Genomic DNA, 17,405 nt, shown 5'->3' with positions numbered 1-17,405 from the left:
GAGAGGGATGGATGGAGAAGCCACCTGGGTGGAAGACGGTGGGCAGGAATCTCTGCCCCAGACCCTTCCTCACCTTGGCCCGCTGGGGGCTCCTGCATCACAGAGACGGTGAATAAATACCAGCCTTTCTCCTGGCCCTGGCACCAGCGCTCCCGGCTCTCTTGGCAGCCACTGGGGGACCTGGGCTACCCCTGGGGGCACTTTACATCCCCGGTTCATCACCCTCAGCCTCTGCCTGGGCCCTCTGTGCCACCCAGAACCTTCTGGGTCCTCTGGCAGTGCACCACCCATGCGCCAGGAGAGCCTGCAGCGGGCGGGCAGGGGCCAGCAGAGCAGCAGGACACGGGCTCTCCCAGCAGCCCAGGCATCAGTCTCCCCTGCCCACATCCCACCAGGGCTGGAAGGACCCGGGACAGGAGAAGGAAAGTAGCCGGGGACAGGAGAAGGAAAGTAGCCGGGGCATCTCATCCCAGGACAGGACAGGGGAAAATTGCCAAGTCCTCCCCACCCTCCACGGCATCGAAGAGCCATCTGCCACCTGAAGCTTCCCAAGGAGGGATCCCAGCCCTGGGCAGGGAGCTCTGCCCGCCGGGCCACCTGGCTGGCCTCCTCTGCGACCTCAGTGTCCAAGTCACGGTGTGGGGTGGGGGCTGCGCTCTCTTCAGCCTGCCCAGCTACAAAGTCCACCCTGGGAGGCCACAAGAGGGAAGGTCCTTGTCCCCACTGTATGGATGGGAACCCTGAGGCTCAGGACGGGAATGCCCCTCGGGCCGCTGAGGGGATGAGTCCAGGGGCACAGACCACCCAGACTCATTTAGGGCTGGTCACTCGACAAGGCCACACCAGAGCTGGGCGAGAACCGGGCTCCCGGCACACTGCTCTCTCATCCCCCAGGCCGGCAGCATGTGGAGTGGAGGTCACACTCAGCCTCCCACTGCCTCAGGCCCCAGGCCGCCGACCCCCTGCTTGCAGCAGACCAGGGTAGGGGGGTGTCCGGCAGGAGTGGCCTCACCCTAATGAAGCCATCTCGCCACCATAATGAAGACCTCATGTACCTCCAATGACACTTAGCAAATCCGGGCACAAAGAAATAACCCAAGTCCAATTGAATTAACCTTCAACTGATCAGCACAGCTAAACAAATTATCCCGAGGCCCCAACGAGATTAAAAGGCCCGGTGCAGACGGGGATCGTTCGGCAGGAGGGTTCATTGGGTTTAACGAGTTTAAGCCAAATCCCTCGGCGTTCTTCCCTCTGCTTTCAGGCCACTCTGCTCCCAGAGCGCAGCCTTTCGGGGGCCACAGCCCTGGGGGGCCGCAGAGGGAAACCAGACACCCGGCGAGAGAAGCCGCGGAGGGGCGGCGGGGAGCAGGGAGACACTCCCGTGCCAGTGGAGACAGCGGCGGCTGCAGGAGGCCTTCCCGGTGCTGACGCCTGGTCGGTCGCCAAGGAGACGCGCAGGTGCTGGGGTCTCAAGAGGTGCCCTCCTCGCTGACCCCTGGACGCCCAGCAGCGCCACCCGCGTGCCCCCTGCATTTTAGACCCAGGCCGACGACCCCAAGGAGGAGCCCAGGATCACTTTCTCTCACCCCCACCCCCACCTCCACCTCAGCCCGTGCAGAGGGTGTGTGTGTGGGGGGGGGAGCTCTCGCCGGACGCATGGTGGACAGAGACACCCCTTTGCTGGGCGACCGCCGAGGTGCAAAGCTATCGATGGATGGAGCCGCTGTCCCGCCAGCTGCCTGTGATGCGCAGGTCAAGGTCACTTTTAGAAGAACAGAGCACTTGGGGTGGTAGGTCTCTGCCTCCCGAGGCTCTCAGCATCACCCCCTTCCCTTAACGAAAGTGTCCCCTGCCCTGCGCCCGACACTGCAGCAGGAAGGTGAGCCCCAGAGGAAGGCAAAGAACCCAAAATGGGCCATCGCCTGGGTCTGCTGGAGCAAGGAGCCAGCTGGGGACACAGAACTGTGCACGCAGGCTGACGCAGGTCCATGGAGGTGTTGCCTGGACTCTGCGCAGGAAGAGGGCTCTGAGGGCAGTGCTCCTTGAAGCCTGTTCTGCAGCCAAGCGAGGCGTTGTCCTCCCTGGGCGTGTGAGCAGGGCTGTCAGCCCATACGTCTGGCCGCAAGGCATTTGCTCATAGCAGCTGATGGCCCAGGGGGTCCAGAAAGACCTTGACCTCACCGAATCCAAAGGCATGTTGTGTGTACCACCCAGGGACTGGTGGCCGAAGACCACGTTCTAGAGATCTGACGCCCCTCCTGTCGCAGAGATTCACAGTGATTCCACGAGCCAGGAGCCAGGAGAGCGGTGAGGGCGGCTCTGCTCGCTGCGGGAGCCAGCGAGTGTGTGACACATGCAAAGCCAGAGGCGCAGACGCCCCAGAGCAGGGACCACTCTGAGAAGGTCTCAAGTCACAGCAGAATTTCCAAGTGTCCCTCCATACATCTTAGGAAAGTCGTGCCCGCAGCGTCCTGGGAGTGATTCTGGGGGACACCTGTGCCCGTTTTGGGGCTTGCTGTTAGGTGCTGCCATAGGAACATCTGGAAAACAAGGTGGGAGGGGGAGAGGGTCCCTTATAGTGTCAACTGTGAGTGGCTATGCTTGACAGGAGACAGCAGAAACTTTAAGCCATCGGCTCCCAGGGACTTGTGTCTACCATGGCGTGTGCAGGACAGGATGATGGATGCCGAGGGACCATGGCCACCCACAGACCTGGAGAGGTGGGACGGCGGACAGAGAGCAGCACAGCCGCGAGTCACCGAGGCCTCGCTGGGCACCTGATGGGCACGAGAGCCGAGTCCTGTCTTGGAGCTGTGGATGTATAAGGACACTCCCCTCCTTGTCCCCGAACACAAGAGGCCACCATCCACCTGGGACCAAAAGCCAGAAGAACGTGGAACCCACACAGCAGTTCAGAAAGGGAGATGTCCTGGGCCGCACGATGGGCACCCAGCAGCCTACGGATGCCGGGCTGGGAAGGCCTCCCGGAGCCGGTTGAGGTGGGTGTGGGATGTCCTTCCGGGCGGCTCGGAATCCCAGGCAGGAGGAAAGCGAACCCCACCGGTCACATGGCCGTGCTTATCTCCTCAGGCCGTGCTCTAGGGTCATCCGGTGACCCTAACGACACATCCCCCGTTCATCCAGTGTCTTTCTGGAAGGGTCCAGCATCTGCAGACGCTCCGTAAATATCTGTGGACTGAATGAACGTGCACAGCGAGTGGGCCTGCCTGGCTGAGTGGGGGCTCCGTGGTTACAGAGTGTGGCCCCAAGCCAGGAAGAGACACCCCCACCAGCCAGGACAGCCACTATCAGGGAAAAAAAGAAAAAACAAGGCTGGGGAGAGACCAGAACCTCGTGCTGTGCTGGAGGGGACGTAAGACGGGCACGGCAGTGCCTCAGAGCCATCAGACACAGTGACCACACGGTCCAGCAGTCCCACCGCCGGCCAGTCCCCGAGAGCAGGGTCTCAGGGGGATGTCTGTGCCCAGCGTCTACAGCAGCAGCAGCAAAAAGAGCCCAGGCGGACGCCACCCAGTGTCGGTGGCAGACAGGTGGGTGACACAGTGGAGCCTGTCATACACGGACTATTACTCAGCCTCAAAGGGCAGAAGTCCTGACACCTGCTGCGACAGGGTGACCCTAGAGGACACCACGGTAAGTGAAATAAGCCAATCACAAAAGGGCAAATGCTGTGTGATTCCACTTCGGTGAGGTCCCAGAGCCGTCAAATCCAGAGAGACAGAAAGCAGGACGGAGGTGCCGGGCTGGGGCAGGAGGGGAGGGGGTGTTTCATGGGACAGAGCTTCGGTTTGGGAAGAAGGAAAGTTCTGGACACGGGTGGTGACGGCTGTGCAGTGTGAATGTGCTTGATGCCACTGAGCTGTGCAATTAAATGTGGTTAAGATGGCAAATTTTGTGACATGCATTTTACCACAATCAAACTTAAAAGTTAAAAAGGGTGTGGCCAAGAAAGGCAGGTAGGAAAGAGGAGGGTGGGTGGGCATGAGGGCCAGGGAGCCTTCCTCCGGGAGTGGGGGCATGAGGCAGAGAGCCCCTGGGGAGGCTGAAGACACCGTGACCACATGGGCACAGCAGGTGCGCAGCGTGAGCCCACGGCCACACATTGTGCTGACGCCTCCAAGTCCCCTCGGAACACCTGGAGAGAACCAGCAGGTGCGAGGAGCTCAGAAAGCCTCGGGGGCAGTGAGACAGGAATCTGGGTGCCTGGTCTTGTTTCCCTTTTCACTAGGGCTACCAGGAAGGTCCACGCTAAGCCTGAAGCCTAGTAACAGCTACGTGGATGACCCAGCGGCCAGCACGCGCACACTTTGTGTTTCCACCCCAGTCTTGGCAATCTATTGCAGCTTGTATTTCCCCGTCCTGATTTCGAACGTGCGTGCGGTGGTCGGGTCTATAATCCTACTCCCTGCACGCACCCGAACAGTCTGCCCAGAGGGCTGTGGGCCGGGCCTGTCTCCTCACCGCCGCTGCAGTGCAGAGCGGAGCAGGTCGGGCCCACGGCAGGCTCAGCAGGTGCGCATGACATAAATGACAGATGTCAGCACCTTCAAAGACAAACAGCTTTGCCGTTAGGTGACTTGATGGGGGCGGAGAGAAGAGAGAGAGGAAGGCAGACAAACAGGAAGGGAGACACAGCAGGAACGAGAGAGAGACAGAGACAGAGGGAGACACAGAGACAGACAGAGATGGAGGGACAGGGGAGAAGCAGAAAGACAGAGAGAGGAAATGAACATGCCCCTGGCCCACAGAAGGTGCAGAATCTCTCGTTGGTGGTGGGGTCAACCCTGCCCAAAGCTGTGGTGAGAACGCAGGGGTAGGAGGAGGAGACCCATGCTCCCCAGCAGGGAGTAAGGAAAAGATGATGCTCCATTCCTCTGCCCACCCAGCAGGCCCTGGCAGGTCCCAGCGCTGATGGCAATAGTGTTCTGCGGCCTCTGCTGCCCCCTAGAGGTGTTTGCTTGTAATAGCCCTCCCCGCCGGCTTTCACCCTAACCCTAACCCTCGCCAGCCTCCACCCAGCTCCCAGCCTCCCTGGGTGCACACGGGACACTGGTCCCCTGGCGACAACTGCAAATGGTTTTCCTTCTTTTCCCTTCTTATTTCTTTTCTAAAATTGCAAAAGTAAAATGTCAGCTATAGAAGATTCAGATAGTACAGAAATGTGTGGACATGGAACCTGGAAGTCTTACCTAATGCTGCCCCCGAAATGACCTCCATGACACGGGTCACCACTGGCCTTTTCCACCTGTATTTCTAGGACCTCTTTGCTCACAAGCTCGTCTCATCCTTGTTCACAGCTCGTCCTCCTCGGGAGTATTTTTCCTTCCTTTCACTCCCCCTTGAAATTACTGTCTGTTCCACTTGTCAGGGGTGATTCCTGTTCTGTCCAACTCCACCTTGACCTGCAGCTCTTTGTCCATCGCCTGTCTGGTGTCTGCAGTGAGATCCTGGCATCTGCAGGGCCCTTGGACCATCTCCGAGCAGAAAGTGCACTCAGGTGAATAACCAGACATTTCTCTCCTGGATGGGTGGGTGGGTGGATGGATGAGAGGATGGATGAATGGAGGGATGGATGAGTGGATAGATAGATAGTGGATATTTGCTCACCCTTCCCCAAGACTCCCCAAAGAAAAGAGAAAAAGGGAAGATATGCATTTTCTTGGTGGCGGGAAATAAAAAATAGATTTGAGGAGTCCTCTGTGTGTTCAGGGCTTGTAGGGCCAGGTGGAAGGTCTAGAGCCTGTGTCAGTGGAGGGGATGGACGGCCACGCAGCCGGGCTGGGGCACAGGAGGCCTGGGAATGCCCTGAATTTCTTCTCCATTTGTTACTATCTTCATTTTCTTTCTTTTGATGCTCAAATCGTCCCACATTTGGCCACTGACAGCTTCTTCAGTGAGCTATTTCCTTTATTTAATGGTGGTGAAGTGCACAGAACATAAAACTCACCATCGATACCATTTTTACATGCACTTGTCAGTGGCGTTAGGCACGTTCACGTTGTTGGGCAACTGTCACCACCCTCCATCTCCAGAACTCTTTTCATCTTGCAAAACTGAAACTGTCCCCCTTAAACTCTCACTCCCTGCTTCTGTCTCTGTGACTCTGACGACTCGAGGTGCCCTGTGTGAGTGGGATCACAGTGTGTGTCCTTTTGTGACTGGCTGATTTCACTCAGCCCAATGTCTCTGAGGTTCATTCAAGATGTAGCAGGTGTCAGAAGTCTCTTCCTTTTTAAGTCTCTTCCTGAGTGATATGCCATTGTCTGGACCAGGGGTCCTCAGACTTTTTAAACAGGGGGCCAGTTCACTGTCCCTCAGACCATTGGAGGGCTGTTGGAGAGTGCAGCGCACATTCCACACTTGCGCACTGTGGGCCCGGGATGAGTCGGCTGCTAAGCAGGACAGGCAGCGGTGGCAAAAACACCTTGCAGGCCGGATAAATGTTCTCGGCAGGCCGCATGTGGCCCACGGGCCATAGTTTGAGGACGCCTGGCCCGGACGGACCCCATTTGTGTATCTGTTTATCTGTTCATGGGCACTTGGGTTGCTTCCCCCTTTTGTCTGTCGTGGATACTGCCGCTATGAACATGGTGTATGCCGCTATGTTTGGGTGTACAAACATCTCTGCAAGACCCTGTTTTCGATTGTTTGGGGTTTATACCCAGAAGTGGGATTGCTGGATCATGTGGTCACTCCATGTTTATTTATTTATTTATTTATTTATTTTGAGGAACAGCCAGACTGTTCTCCAAAGCAGCTGCACTGTTTCACAGTCCCACCCGCAGAGCGTGAGGGCGCCCATGTCCCTGCATCCTCATCAACACCTGTTACTACCTGTTTGTTCAGAGCCCATGGCCGTCCCGGTGAGTGTGATGGGCCTTAATATAAGGTGATGCCTGCTCCAGGTGGGAGGTGGGATTTTTCTAACAATTCTACCTGTTGTTGTTTGATTGGTTGGTTCGATTATTTATTCACTCCTACAAAAGCCCAAATTCGCTCCTGAAGCTCAGTTCTATGAGTGCAGACAAATGCACACAGGTGTGTACCCACCACAATCAGGATACAGAAGTTCCGTCAACTCAGAAAGTCCCCTCGAGCTGTTTGTAGCCAACCTGCCCTGATTCGTAACACTTGCAAATACTGATCACTTTCCTCATCCTATAATCTTGCCTTTTTTGTTTTGTTTTGTTTTTTGTTTTTTTTTAACAGCATGATTTGAAAGAATATATTATTGCCTTTTCCAGAATGTGATATGAGTGGAATCATACAGTGTATAGCCTTTTCCGATTGATTGGCTTCCACCACTTAGCATACTGGTTTTCAACCCTGTTGTTGCACGCATCAGTAATGCCTTTCTTTTTATTTCAGGGTAGCATTCCATTGGATGGATGTACCACAGTTTTTTATCCATTCACCTATTGAAAATATTTGGGTTATATGCAGTTTGGGCCACTGTGAATAAAGCCACTATAAACATCCATACCTAGGTTTTTGTGTGAACATAAATTTTCATTTCTCTTGGATAAATATCTGGAAATGGGGCCACTGAGTCATGTGGTGGGTGTGTGTTTAATTCTGTAAGAAACTGCCACTCTGCCTCCCAGGGTGTCTGCACCATTTTGTGTTCCCACTGGCAACATGGCACAGCAGTGCTGCAATTGCTCCGCAGCTTCGCCTGCACTTGGCGTTGTCAGTGTCTTTAGTTTAATTTTATGTTTTTCTGTGTGTATTAGACATTACAGTAGGATTAAATAGTACCTTCTTGTGGTTACCAGTTCTGCCTTAACTTACAGAACTATAGACATTTGAATTTGGAAAAGCCACCTAAACCCTGAGTCCAGCCTCCCAGATTTGGAAACCCCTGTTACCAGTCAATTCCCCACAGGCAGGGCTCTCGACACCTCCCAGGAAAGCCTCCAAAAGTCCTGGCAGTCAGAAAGTCCTGTGCTGGACCTTCGTAGAACCTCCCTGTGGTTCGGGCCTGTGCACCGGCCCCCAGACACAGGAAGGATCTTCCCAGCCACAGCATCCCTCCCTCCTTGGACAGCATCAACTCCAGGTCCCTCTCCACCTCCCTCGAGGCAGGATCGTGGGGCCATCTCTTCCTCTCCAGCCCAGTTGAAAGCCCATAGGAGCAGACAGGCACCCAGGAAACATGGCGATCACAGAAGCAGAGACCTGGAGGCCACGTGGTCAATCTGCCCATTCTACAGATGAAAACAGAGGCCCAGAGAGGATAAGGGAGTTCCGAGGTCATCAGCAAGTTAGGCAGAGCTCGAACTGTGCTGCTCCATCCTGCCTCCAAGTCCCTCCTCCCCTCCCCACACCACCGCCCACCCCCCCACCTCCCCCACACCCCCCCCACCCCCGGTCAGTCCGAACCACTCGCTTTGCAGGTCTTTTCAACTTGATCCAATTCAACAAATGGTTTTCAAGGCACCGTGACAAGCAGCACAGGCAGTAAGGGCCGGGCCTCTGTGTGAGCTGACGGGCTCTGTCATTTCTCGAGACACAGGGCAATGAGCTGGCTTCTTTGCCAGGGGAAATAAGTTCTTAAAATATTGAAATAAAGGCTTTCAGAAATTGTGCTTGGATTAAGGTTTCATTTCTCAAAGAACTAAACAAATAGTGCAAGATGAGCAGCGGCAGTTTTCAATATTTGTAACGAGGGCAGGAAGCCTCATGCTGGGAACGAAAGATGGCAATATTTCAGCTTCACTGAGTTCGGTGGAAAACAAGTGACACACTAAACTCCCAGCCCACGACGGAATTGGGCCCAACAACTGTGGATTTTCTTTGTGTTTACTGTATGGTGCTAAATAAAAATACTCCACTTGACATAAACCTCCGAAGCTCAGGGCATTGAGGGGCCACAGGGCGCCAGCTGCCTGGGCTGAGCCAGCCTGTGCCAGTCTCTGCGGGAATCGACATGCCGGCCCCTACCCCGTGCTGGGGCTCCACAGAAATGATCTTTAAACGCTCCCTGGGAGGAGGTTTTATTCCCTTTCTGGATGAACCTCTCTCCCTGGATCCTTGTGAACTGGATTCGGTGTTAATAGTATTCATTAATTTCCTTTGGGAAAAAAATTTAATTTTACATAGATAACCCTGGGTTTTGTTTTGGTGATAAAATATGTGTAATTTTAAATTGGTTGCTTTTAATCTTTTTTTTCCTGTCTAAAAACCGCAGCAAAAACTACATTTCTTTTTGTTTTTGCTTTTGCATTTTTGTTTTTTTGAAACAGGGTCTCCCTCTGTCACCTGTGCTAGAGTGCAATGGCGTCATCTTAGCTCACTGCAACCTCAGACTATCAGAGTTTGGAAAAAAATAAATTGTTCATTATGGTTTTCTGGATAACTGGGTGATGCTAAAGGTAATCTCTGCCTTCTGGAGCACCCTAATCAGAATTATTTATATTTCTGTGCTGCTATTTGTGCAAGGGTCTTTGCAACCATTGTGTGTAGGGACACTACCACACAGCAGGTTTGCAGGCACCGTAATGCCACAAGATTAAGCCACACCCAGCTGAGGGCAAAGCAATGGCAGTAATGAGGCTGGTGTAAAATCCAGAGTCCTTGGAGCACAGCATCTACCAGGCCTCAGCTGCAGGGCTGCCGGAGAGAAAGACCTACAGATGGGCGGTGGAGCCGGCCCGGGGCCTCTCCTCCCGGCCCTGCATCCTCTGCAGGTGCCTGCTGTGCCCGCCTTCAAGTCAGTGTCCAGCTTCTACTCCATCCCTGCCTGTCTCAAGGCAGAACTGTGGTATCGAAGCTGGCCTGATACTTACTACACCCATCGAGCGGAGTCAGGGCAGTGTGCTGATTGGTTACTTTGCCATTTCTAGTCTTTCTGCTGCTTCCAAAAGCCTGGGAGTGCAGAGGGCTTGGGACCATCCATCACAGCGGGGGTCTCCGTCTTTGCTATCACCAGGGGTTCCAATGACCCATGACCAGAAGGAAACTTTATTAAGCTCCTCGTATGTGTCGGGCCTAAAACAGGCCCTTCTGCACGTGTGATGTCCTTGAACCCTCTTAGCAAGCAAGATTTGCTTTCTCCAAAAGGAATGAAGTACTGAAACATGCTACGACATGAATGAACCTCGAAAACATTACACTGCGTGAAAGAAGCCGGACACAAAAGGCCACATAGCGTGTGATTCCATTTACATAAGGTATCCAGAACAGGCAGGTCCACAGAGACAGAAAGCAGAATGGGGCATTCCAGGGATGGGGAGGTGAGAATGGGGAGTTCTAAGTATCACATGATTTCCAGTATGATTTCTCCTTTGACGTGCATAATTTAGAAGTATGCTTTTAACTCCAAATTGCATGGGAAGTTGCTTTTACATTAATTTATTTTTTAGTGATCAGTTCAGAGACAGGCATGTGACCCAGGTTGGTCTAAAGAGATTCAATCTTGGGACTTTTACTGGAATTACTAATCAAGAAAAGCTACTGAGGTATAACCTAGGGCCAGGGTCGGTGGGGGGGATTTTACCATGACACAGGGACAGCCCATCCGAGAATGAAGCCAACACAGTGACTGTGGAGTTAAGACACAGAAAGAAACCCTTCAAACCTGGGGCATTTTCACTCATGTGAGCCCATCTGTTCCCCAGTAGGAGCATAAGACAATTTGACATGGGTTTCTGTCACCTACACTTGAAAAAATCCCAATGGATATATCTTTCCTCATTCATTCCAAAATCTCTATTATCTAAATACAATAAAATATCTATATCTAATGCCTGTGTCTCAGGTGTGCATCACAAATGTAATCTCCAACTGTCTGCTAATCAGCTCTCCTTAAAACAATGGCTGAGAGGCCAGGCACAGTGGCTCACGCCTGTAATCCTAGCACACTGGGAGGCCGAGGTGGGAGGATTACTCAAGGTCAGGAGTTCGAGACCAGTCTGAGCAAGAGTGAGACCCCCATCTCTACTAAAAATAGAAAGAAACTGGCTGAGCAACTAAAAATATATAGGAAAAATTAGCCGGCCATGATGGTACATGCATGTAGTCTCAGCTACTCGGGAGGCTGAGGCATGAGGAGCACTTAAGCTCAGGAGTTTGAGGTTGCTGTGAGCTAGGCTGACGCCATGGCACTCTAGCCCAGGCAAAAGAGCAAGACTCTGCCTCAAAAAAAAAAAAAAAAAAATACTGGCTGAGAGAAGTGAGAGTGATTAGTTTGTATAAACAAGATGGTTCTACCCATTACCGCCACACAAAAACTTAGAGGGAATGTTGTGTCTACAAGACCATTACAAAAGCAGCCCCTAAGGAGGGCCTGACGGTCCCCCTCCCAGCCACCTGCAGAGAGCCTCCTGCTTGGCCTGGAATGTTCTGGGCACACTGTGAAGAGCAACAACAGCGCCCTGAATGTGACAGCCTCCGAGTCCCCTCAGTTGGTTTGCATGCAAGCTGCTCCTCGTCTGGTGCAGAGCAGCAAGGATCTATGTATCCAAAGATGGGGACAACAGTTCGCTAACAATAAACCTAACAGCTAAATTTATGATGTTCCGTGATTCACTGTACATGGATCACCTCACTAAATCCTATGAGACAGACACAATTGTTATTTTCCTTTTTCAGCTGAGAATCTGAGGCAAGTTGTCCAAAATCAGAGTTAGTAAGGACCAAAGAGGTTGACTCTGAAGCCCAAAGTTTTATCCAGTCCAAGACTTGTCATATATACCCAGGAAGTCCTCATCGTCTGAGATGAGGTTATCTAAGTCCCCGCTGTTTCGGGACTGCAGGGGAAAACAGAAATCACCACAACACAAAAAGTTTCACTAATGAATTGACCATTTACATAATCGGTCTCCACTCAAACATCCCTCCTGGCGTAGCTCCAGAATCTTTCCCCACTCACAGCAGGCCTGGAGAGGTGTTGTGGAGCTGTGGAAGTACGATGCACATCCACCACAAAGCCAAAATGTACATCTTCCAAAAGATGCAAGATTTCTGGAAGCCCAGGAATGTCATGTTGGGAATGCCCAGACAGGGCCCAAAATGTGTATGTGCGGGGCTGGGGGGGGGGCTGTCTGGCAAAGCCACACAGACAGGCATCTGAGAATGAGGAAACTGCCAAGGCTAATGACTGAATGGCACTCCAACAAGAAATGATTTGCACATCAAATGATTCAGAGAGGCTCTTGGGAAAATGATGACGCCCTTGCAATTTTTGTAAAAACCAATCCTCTTCATAATGGAGCTGGGAAAATCACACACAATGGGGAGGGTAATGTCTTGAGCACTCATACAATCTGTTGGAAAAATTAGAGCCCTACCAAACGAGCACTTGATTAATTCTTTGTTGGTTCTACAAATTAACACATTAATTGCTTTCAAATCCCAAAATTTCTTGAATACGAGACAAATTAAAAATACTTTCCTTTTTGTTTTTAGTTTTCAAAATAATCCAAATCAAACTCTTTGCCCCACCATTGACAGTGTGACTGTGATTCCCATTTTAAGCGAACCACTTTCTTTCCAGCCCAGTTACCACTGTGCAGTGAGATCCTCCATTTGTCTAGGAATAGAAGTTCTCCCCACACATCCATTTAAGTCACTAGAATGTCTCCTACCTGGACCAAGACCACCTTAGCCTGGTACAACCTTCTTGCATTTCCTTCACACTCAGTCTTTATTGTAGATCTAGACCAGAACCCAATGACAATCCCTTACACATGTGCTTAACAGTGTCATCAAAACATCATCCATCTTGTTCTTCAACATCCCTTTTATAAAGGTGATAAGTTTATTTCAGAGAAAGAATTTATGGGGCAAGGGAGTCAGATTTCTTGAGTCTGTCTACAGAGAGAAAATGCACAAATACGTGAGTAAAATGAAGATGTCATATGGCAAAGCAACACACTGGCAATTTGCTTTTGGGATATGTGTGGGTGGATATGTGTTTAAATTTAGAACAAGTAAAAACTTACACTTTACTGAGACATTGATATGCTTCCTGCCTTTTGAGTATCAGAACCATGAAATTCACAATCTTTCTGTTTGTGTACTGGCTGCAAGAAAGCACAAAAATGAATTTCCTCTTGATTTATATCTATTTTGATCATGTTTTATATGCATGCCTTTTACTTTAGGCCACCAGAAATCATTTTGAGAGGAGCATACTTCCTTTGACTTGACTCAGATTGGATAAGGAATCACTAAATCATGAAAAGAGAGAGTAGACATTAGGGACGCCAAGGCTTTCTAAGGGCTTCAGTGGTGTAGACAAAAAAATATGCTTCCGCATGGCTGTTAGTGAACTGGACAGAGGACCATTGAGTGTGGGACTCTGAAAGGGTGTTAATTCCCCAAGGGAGGGTGTCAAGGCTCAAATTACTCTCAGTGTTTGCCCAAAATCCCCCCACCTGCCAATAAAACTTTCTCTTTGGAAAAACTGAGGGTTTCTCAGAGAGGGTTTCCTGCATCACTGAGAAGGACCGGAAATCATCCTGCTATGGGTAGCGCTGGTCCCGCCACCTCCCCTTTACTGGGGCGTCAAGTGGGAGGAGACTAAAGGTGAGCGTCTGAAGCCCAGACCCAGCCCTGCCACTGTGTGGCCTTGGGCAAGATCTCTTGTAAAGGAAAATAAAAATCTCAGGACTACTCTCCTCTCTAACTCCTTACACAGAAGGGAAGGTAAAGGCCTCAGGCACCTATGAAAAGCTGACCCCACAGACCATTCCTAAAGAAATTCCTTGCTGGCCTCCCATAAGCAAGGACATGCAAATTGTAATTTGGGGTATGCCGGCAAAGTCTTGCTCCTAAAACTAAAGTCTGTTCCATTCCACACTAATAATGAACCACAAGTTCATCTTCCCAGGTGCAGAACAGAGACAAGACAGGGTCATTCTTCCACCTACCCAGGGACATCTGCATAATTGATGCTTCCTTTACTTCCTTCTTCTAACACTTGCCTTGTCTTATGTAAAATGTAGACTTCTAGGCCCCACAAGAATGTAACCATTTGTCTCACTGCCCATCCCCCTCCTATTTCTCTTTTCTTCTTTATGCCCTAACTTCTTTAAAACCTGAGTTCCCAAATCCCTTTGGGGAAAGTCACAGATATGTTGTGTTTTTCCCAGACATAGCCTCCAACTTTAGCTTAACAAACTCCATTGACTGAAGTCTCTGCCTCAGTCACTTATTTTGGGTTGTTACTCTGAACACCTCCCTGTAAAATGGGGTGGCTACGATTAAATGAACTGCTATACATAAAGCACTTGGAAAAATGCCTGGCACACACTAAGTGCCAAACAAGTCTCAGCTATTTTAAAGGTGGCCTTCCTCTGTTAGCTAACAGAGAAAAACAAACTAACAGAAAGTAAGAGAAATAAACCCACAGCGCATAATTGCCCCTTTGATGAGAAAACTCATAGCACAACTGCCCTTTGTTTTGTTCAATTAAACACCTGGGACTCAACTCATCTTCAAGCCTAACTTGTTATCTCTAAGAGTTTGTTTCATAGCCTTGAAGAGCCCTAAGCCAACAACAGGGGTACGAGTTCCCACTCCAGCTCTCTGCCTCAGTGCCTGCCAAAGCCAGATTCCAAGGACTTTGATAAAGTCTGCCTCACAAAGAAAAGGAAAAAAAAATCAAAAAGCATACGCAGCAGTTTCCCAGCCATTTTTGCTATCAGTTGACTGCAATCACTTTCTCTTTGCCCCCTAATAACAATCCCAAACTTCCTATCCTCCGCGCACTTTCCTTTTTCCTTCTTTCGTGTCGTGCCCTTCCCACCATTGGGAAGTAAAATAAACTTTCTTTCCTAAAACTATTCTACTCCTGGTGTGAGAATTCTTTTTCCAAATCCCCGGTGAACTCCTCCTAAGTCCCCACCCACTCTAACACTATTCTTGCTGTGCCAACCCAGGACAGCAAGGTGCCTGGGTCTTCCCGGGAGGACACGAGGGCCCAGTCCCTGCGCTTCCGGGGTCCTGGAGCCCGACGACCCATTCCTGGAGAAGCCGAAGGTCCCTCACTAAGGGCTTAACGACCAGCCCTGAGGCGCCCTGAAATGCTTCCAGCATCGCGGAACCCGAGCGGCTCAGGACCCTGGGCACCCCGGGCGCCTGATGGCCCGGGGACCGGAAGCCCCGCCTGCACTTCCGTGGTGGGTGGGGCCTGCGGCGGGGGGCCAGCTTCGCGGTCGCAGAGCCACTTCCGGGCGCAGCGCGGGCTTGGGTGAGCGGGTTTCATTGCTGGGATCAGCAGTGTGCGGGGTTCCCTCGCCCTTAATGGGTGCTGCTTGTCTGCGCGAGACCGGCGGACTCCCCAACCCGGATGCAGCGGGACGCGGGCGGCGGGGCTTCTGAGCGGGGCAGCCCGAGCCAGCGGGTGCCGTGGGGCGGTGTGGGCTGGGACAGCGGCGGGGACTCTGGGGAACCCAGGGGATGGGGGCACGGGAGTCTCGGGGCCTGGAGGGGGGGTCGAGGAGCTTGGGGCTCTGGGGGGCGCGGGAGCTTGGGTGTCCAGGAGGGCCTGGGGTTGGGAAGTGGGAGACGCGCCGCTGTCCGGGACCTGCCATCTCTGTCCGGCGTTTCTGTGGGAACGTCCTAAGGCCACGAGTCGGTCCACAAAGCTCCAGGCTAAGCTGTATGGGCAGGCAGACTCTCCCTTTAGAAGGGACCTACTTGTGTTTCTGCTTTATGCCAAATAATGCTTGTTTGGGAGCCGGAGCCGCAGGGTCTATCTGACTGATTGACCTTTTCCTCCCTTTTTGACCTAAATTAAAGCTGCTGTTAAAGAGACTCAGCCATGGAAAGCAAACCATTGGTGACCTCGAAGCAGAAAACTGAAGTGGTGTGTGGGGTCCCCACCCAGGTGGTTTGCACAGCCTTCAGCAGTCACATCCTGGTGGTGGTGACCCAGTTTGGGAAGATGGGTACCCTGGTCTCCCTGGAGCCCAGCAATGTGGCCAGCGACATCAGCAAGCCGGTGCTTACTACAAAAGTCCTTCTCGGGCAGGATGAGGTAAAGTGGTCAGGAAAGACCCCCAGGGAGGAGGACGAACCTCTTCTGTGGCTGTGATTTGTCAGTAAGGACAGGGGCATCTCGTGGGCAAGCCTCTGACAACACTTTCTGGGACTTTCTAGGTCCCACTTGCCCTTGGCGGTACGTTCCTAGCCCATCAGCATTCTATTCTGCAAACAGGCAGAGGAGGTATTGATTTTGTAACATGGGCATCCTCCTCTGTCTGACCCTGTCATGATGCGTTTTGTTAAAGAGTGGCTGTCCAAGCTCTCTCTGGAGAGATCTGAGATTGACAGAGTTCCTCTCTGCAAGCTTGTCATGAGTCCTTTCAGATTAGAGACAGGAAGCAGAAGCCACAAAGGAAATAAATGTAATGATGCCTCTCTAGCAGTTTGTGTATGACTGGAGTGTTCTGAGCGTCTCCGGGAACTCGGAATCACAGTTGCATCGATTCACAGGGTGGTGATTTAATGGCATGGGAAGCCAGCCTGGGTTCCTGAAGGATATTTAACGAAAGCATTAAGAACAAAACCAGGTTTCTTGCAGTTAAAACGGTTTCCTCCCTTCCCTTCACCAGCCTCTCATCCACGTCTTTGCAAAGAACCTGGTAGCGTTTGTGTCTCAAGAAGCTGGAAACAGAGCAGTCCTGCTAGCCATGGCCATGAAGGACAAGAGCATGGAGGGGGTGAAGGCCTTGAAGGAGGTGATCCGGGTGTGCCAGGTGTGGTGACGTGGAGTTAACAGTCACATGCTGCCCGGCAGGACCGTGTGGAAACTCAAAACACCCACTCAGTGACTGGAAGACCCTCCTTCTGACACGGCAGAGGGAGGAACTTTATCTGGCTTTAGCCTTTGAGCCAGAAAAATTATTCGTGTCTCAGGCCGACTTTACTCTGGTTACTGATGTCGTCTGTGTATGGAGGGGAAAAGTGGGATATGTCTTGAGGGAGTCATGACTGGTTCTCACTGGGGTCCAAATAGTTGCTGGTGTTTGGTGCCTTTTCTCAGTCATACTTCTCTGCAGCTGCCCAGTGCTGTCTGGTAGCCATTAAACGGACTAAATGCTTCCATCACTTAAGCCAGCCCCTCTCTGCTCTGCCTTATAAATCAGGCTTGCGCCTGGTGTGGGAAGGCACCTGGCCCTTTGCTTTCTGTGGCGCTCCGCTCCCAGCGCCATAATTCAGGAGGAGAGAGCCACGCTCCAGTGAAGAGATCTATAAAGCTGGCAGTTTCTGCAGGCAGGGCTGTCTGCTCTGTGGAGAGCCTTACTCCCTTAGATGGAAAGGCTGCATGTGGCGCCTACCCAGCAATCACACTGTAATTACAATTTCCAGCAATTTACGGCTGTGTGTAAATAATGAACGCGGGGCTCATTTGCCACCCTGCAGCAGAGATG

The 17,405-nt window shown here is 51.8% G+C and overlaps 1 protein-coding gene and 1 long non-coding RNA gene across 4 annotated transcripts in view; both read left to right on the top strand.

Moving 5' to 3' along the window:
* Positions 1 to 17,082, top strand: part of PSMG3 (proteasome assembly chaperone 3) — a 418,234-nt gene extending 401,152 nt beyond the window's left edge. Inside the window, exons 2-4 of one of the 3 annotated variants that reach the window (XM_075995242.1) lie at positions 15,176 to 15,220; positions 15,772 to 16,009; positions 16,587 to 17,082. In XM_075995242.1, coding sequence (XP_075851357.1) covers positions 15,794 to 16,009; positions 16,587 to 16,739 — 369 coding nt within the window. In that variant the 5' untranslated portion in view covers positions 15,176 to 15,220; positions 15,772 to 15,793 and the 3' untranslated portion in view covers positions 16,740 to 17,082. The other 2 variants (XM_012759414.2, XM_012759415.2) reach the window with 2 other exon arrangements.
* Positions 1,261 to 7,504, top strand: LOC142862430 (uncharacterized). Its single transcript, XR_012913502.1, has 3 exons — positions 1,261 to 3,554; positions 6,761 to 6,887; positions 7,393 to 7,504. It is a non-coding gene; the product is annotated as an uncharacterized LOC142862430 (long non-coding RNA).
* Positions 17,083 to 17,405: the final 323 nt, after the last annotated feature.

Source organism: Microcebus murinus, chromosome 19 (genome assembly GCF_040939455.1).
Source record: "Microcebus murinus isolate Inina chromosome 19, M.murinus_Inina_mat1.0, whole genome shotgun sequence".
NCBI classification, from domain to species: domain Eukaryota; kingdom Metazoa; phylum Chordata; class Mammalia; order Primates; family Cheirogaleidae; genus Microcebus; species Microcebus murinus.
Note: the sequence above shows the minus strand (reverse complement) of the source record. Positions and strands in the feature narration are given on the sequence as shown.